This window comes from Contarinia nasturtii, unplaced genomic scaffold (assembly GCF_009176525.2).
Source record: "Contarinia nasturtii isolate CC-2019 unplaced genomic scaffold, AAFC_CNas_1.1 Cnas_scaffold_6713, whole genome shotgun sequence".
Taxonomy (NCBI): Eukaryota; Metazoa; Arthropoda; class Insecta; order Diptera; family Cecidomyiidae; genus Contarinia; species Contarinia nasturtii.
This window is the reverse complement of record NW_022203966.1, coordinates 1-1,373: the sequence shown is the minus strand read 5'-3', so window position 1 is coordinate 1,373 and position 1,373 is coordinate 1. Positions and strand designations below refer to the sequence as shown.

The 1,373-nt window shown below is 33.4% G+C and overlaps 1 protein-coding gene across 1 annotated transcript; it reads left to right on the top strand.

The window, feature by feature from the left end:
• The first annotated feature begins 522 nt into the window (after window positions 1-522).
• Window positions 523-1,372, top strand: LOC116351971. The gene is made up of 2 exons (XM_031784126.1): window positions 523-995; window positions 1,109-1,372. The coding sequence occupies exons 1-2, from the start codon at window positions 652-654 to the stop codon at window positions 1,290-1,292; spliced, it is 528 nt and encodes a 175-aa protein (XP_031639986.1). The 5' UTR covers window positions 523-651; the 3' UTR covers window positions 1,293-1,372.
• Window position 1,373: the final 1 nt, after the last annotated feature.

The following is a 1,373-nucleotide window of genomic DNA, read 5'->3' as shown; positions in this document are numbered from 1 at the left end:
CATTTTCCGAATTATATTCATACTTTCGCTTGAAACCTGTGAAATAGTATTTAATAGAAGAAAAAATTATACTGTAAAATTCTCTTGGCTGGCCTATACTTTATTACCTTCTCTTAAAACACGCTTCTCCATCGTCACGTTTAAATTCTCTCGCTGTTTTTTAAACAATGTCACATCACAAGAACGACGCAATAGCATTATGCTTCAGTTTCTCAATCCTCGTAAGAACATTTACAACTACACTTACATTTATTGTAACTTGCTAAGTTGCTATATTCGTTGCGTCGGTGTCGTGACCAATGGTTGCCTTTTAAAATGCGCCACGTGGCATTGCTGTAATATGCAATTATCTAAAGTGAGCTGTGATTGGTTCATTTTATTGCGGAAAAAATCGGATGATAATATGCGTTGTATGCTTTGTCACGGCTGTAATGCTATGCGTTTTTCACCAATAAAAAAACCTAAGAATCGGATGATGTGCTTAAGAATATATTTATGTGACATTCTGTTCATGGCAGTCAATACAAATTTATCGGCGACACTTCAACTGTTCATTTAAAGTTTCACTCCATATCTAAATTGCATTATTTCTGTAAATTCACAATAATACCGTACTTATTTCAAAACAGCAACACAATCAAAAATTCGAAAATGGAAAAACGCGTTGTTGTCACGGATATTGTAATCGTCACTGAAAAACAGACTGAAGTTCTAAGCAAATATAAAATAAAAAAATTCTGCGCTGAAAAATTACAAATTAATATAATAAAAACTCCAAGTAACAGTGAAAAAATTAAAGGAGAGAATCAGGATAAACCGTCAAATCATCGAACCATAAATAATACAAAACTACAATTGGTGAAAAAAAAAATAATGCCCGATGTCGGCACTTTTTGTTTTGCCAAGGTACGGGGATATAGTGAGTGGCCCGCTATTATAACATCCATTAAAAACCCGAACCATGTATGGCTTAGGTTTTTCAATTCAAATGAAATGTGAGTCGTTTTTCGCTTGTTCCAATTCATTTTACTATTTGCAATTCGTTAGTATTTAATTTAACTGGCAATGACAATATTACTCTTCAAATTCTTATTTTATTTTTCATTAGTGCTTGCTTGCCTTTGGAGAAAATATTTAGTTTAGAGGAAGGATTGAATTTCCTTGACAAATACAAAAGCAGAAAAACTGGTTTCGTCAAGGCAGTGAAGGAGATGGCAATTGCCTTAAAAGATATCAAGCGACAACACAAATCTAAAGTTGACGACGTTCTAAAAATTTACATCGCATATTAATTAGTCGATGACCATGCCAAGAGATTTATCGAGAGATTTATTTGCCAAGAGGTTTGCCAACAGATTTGGGAATTTATCAAG

Coding starts and splice junctions, on each gene's coding strand:
- LOC116351971 (XM_031784126.1), top strand. CDS start 652: ATGGAAAAACGCGTTGTTGTCACGGATATTGTAATCGTCACTGAAAAA. Junction 996..1,108: donor TTTTTCAATTCAAATGAAAT/GTGAGTCGTTTT, acceptor ATTTTTCATTAG/TGCTTGCTTGCCTTTGGAGA.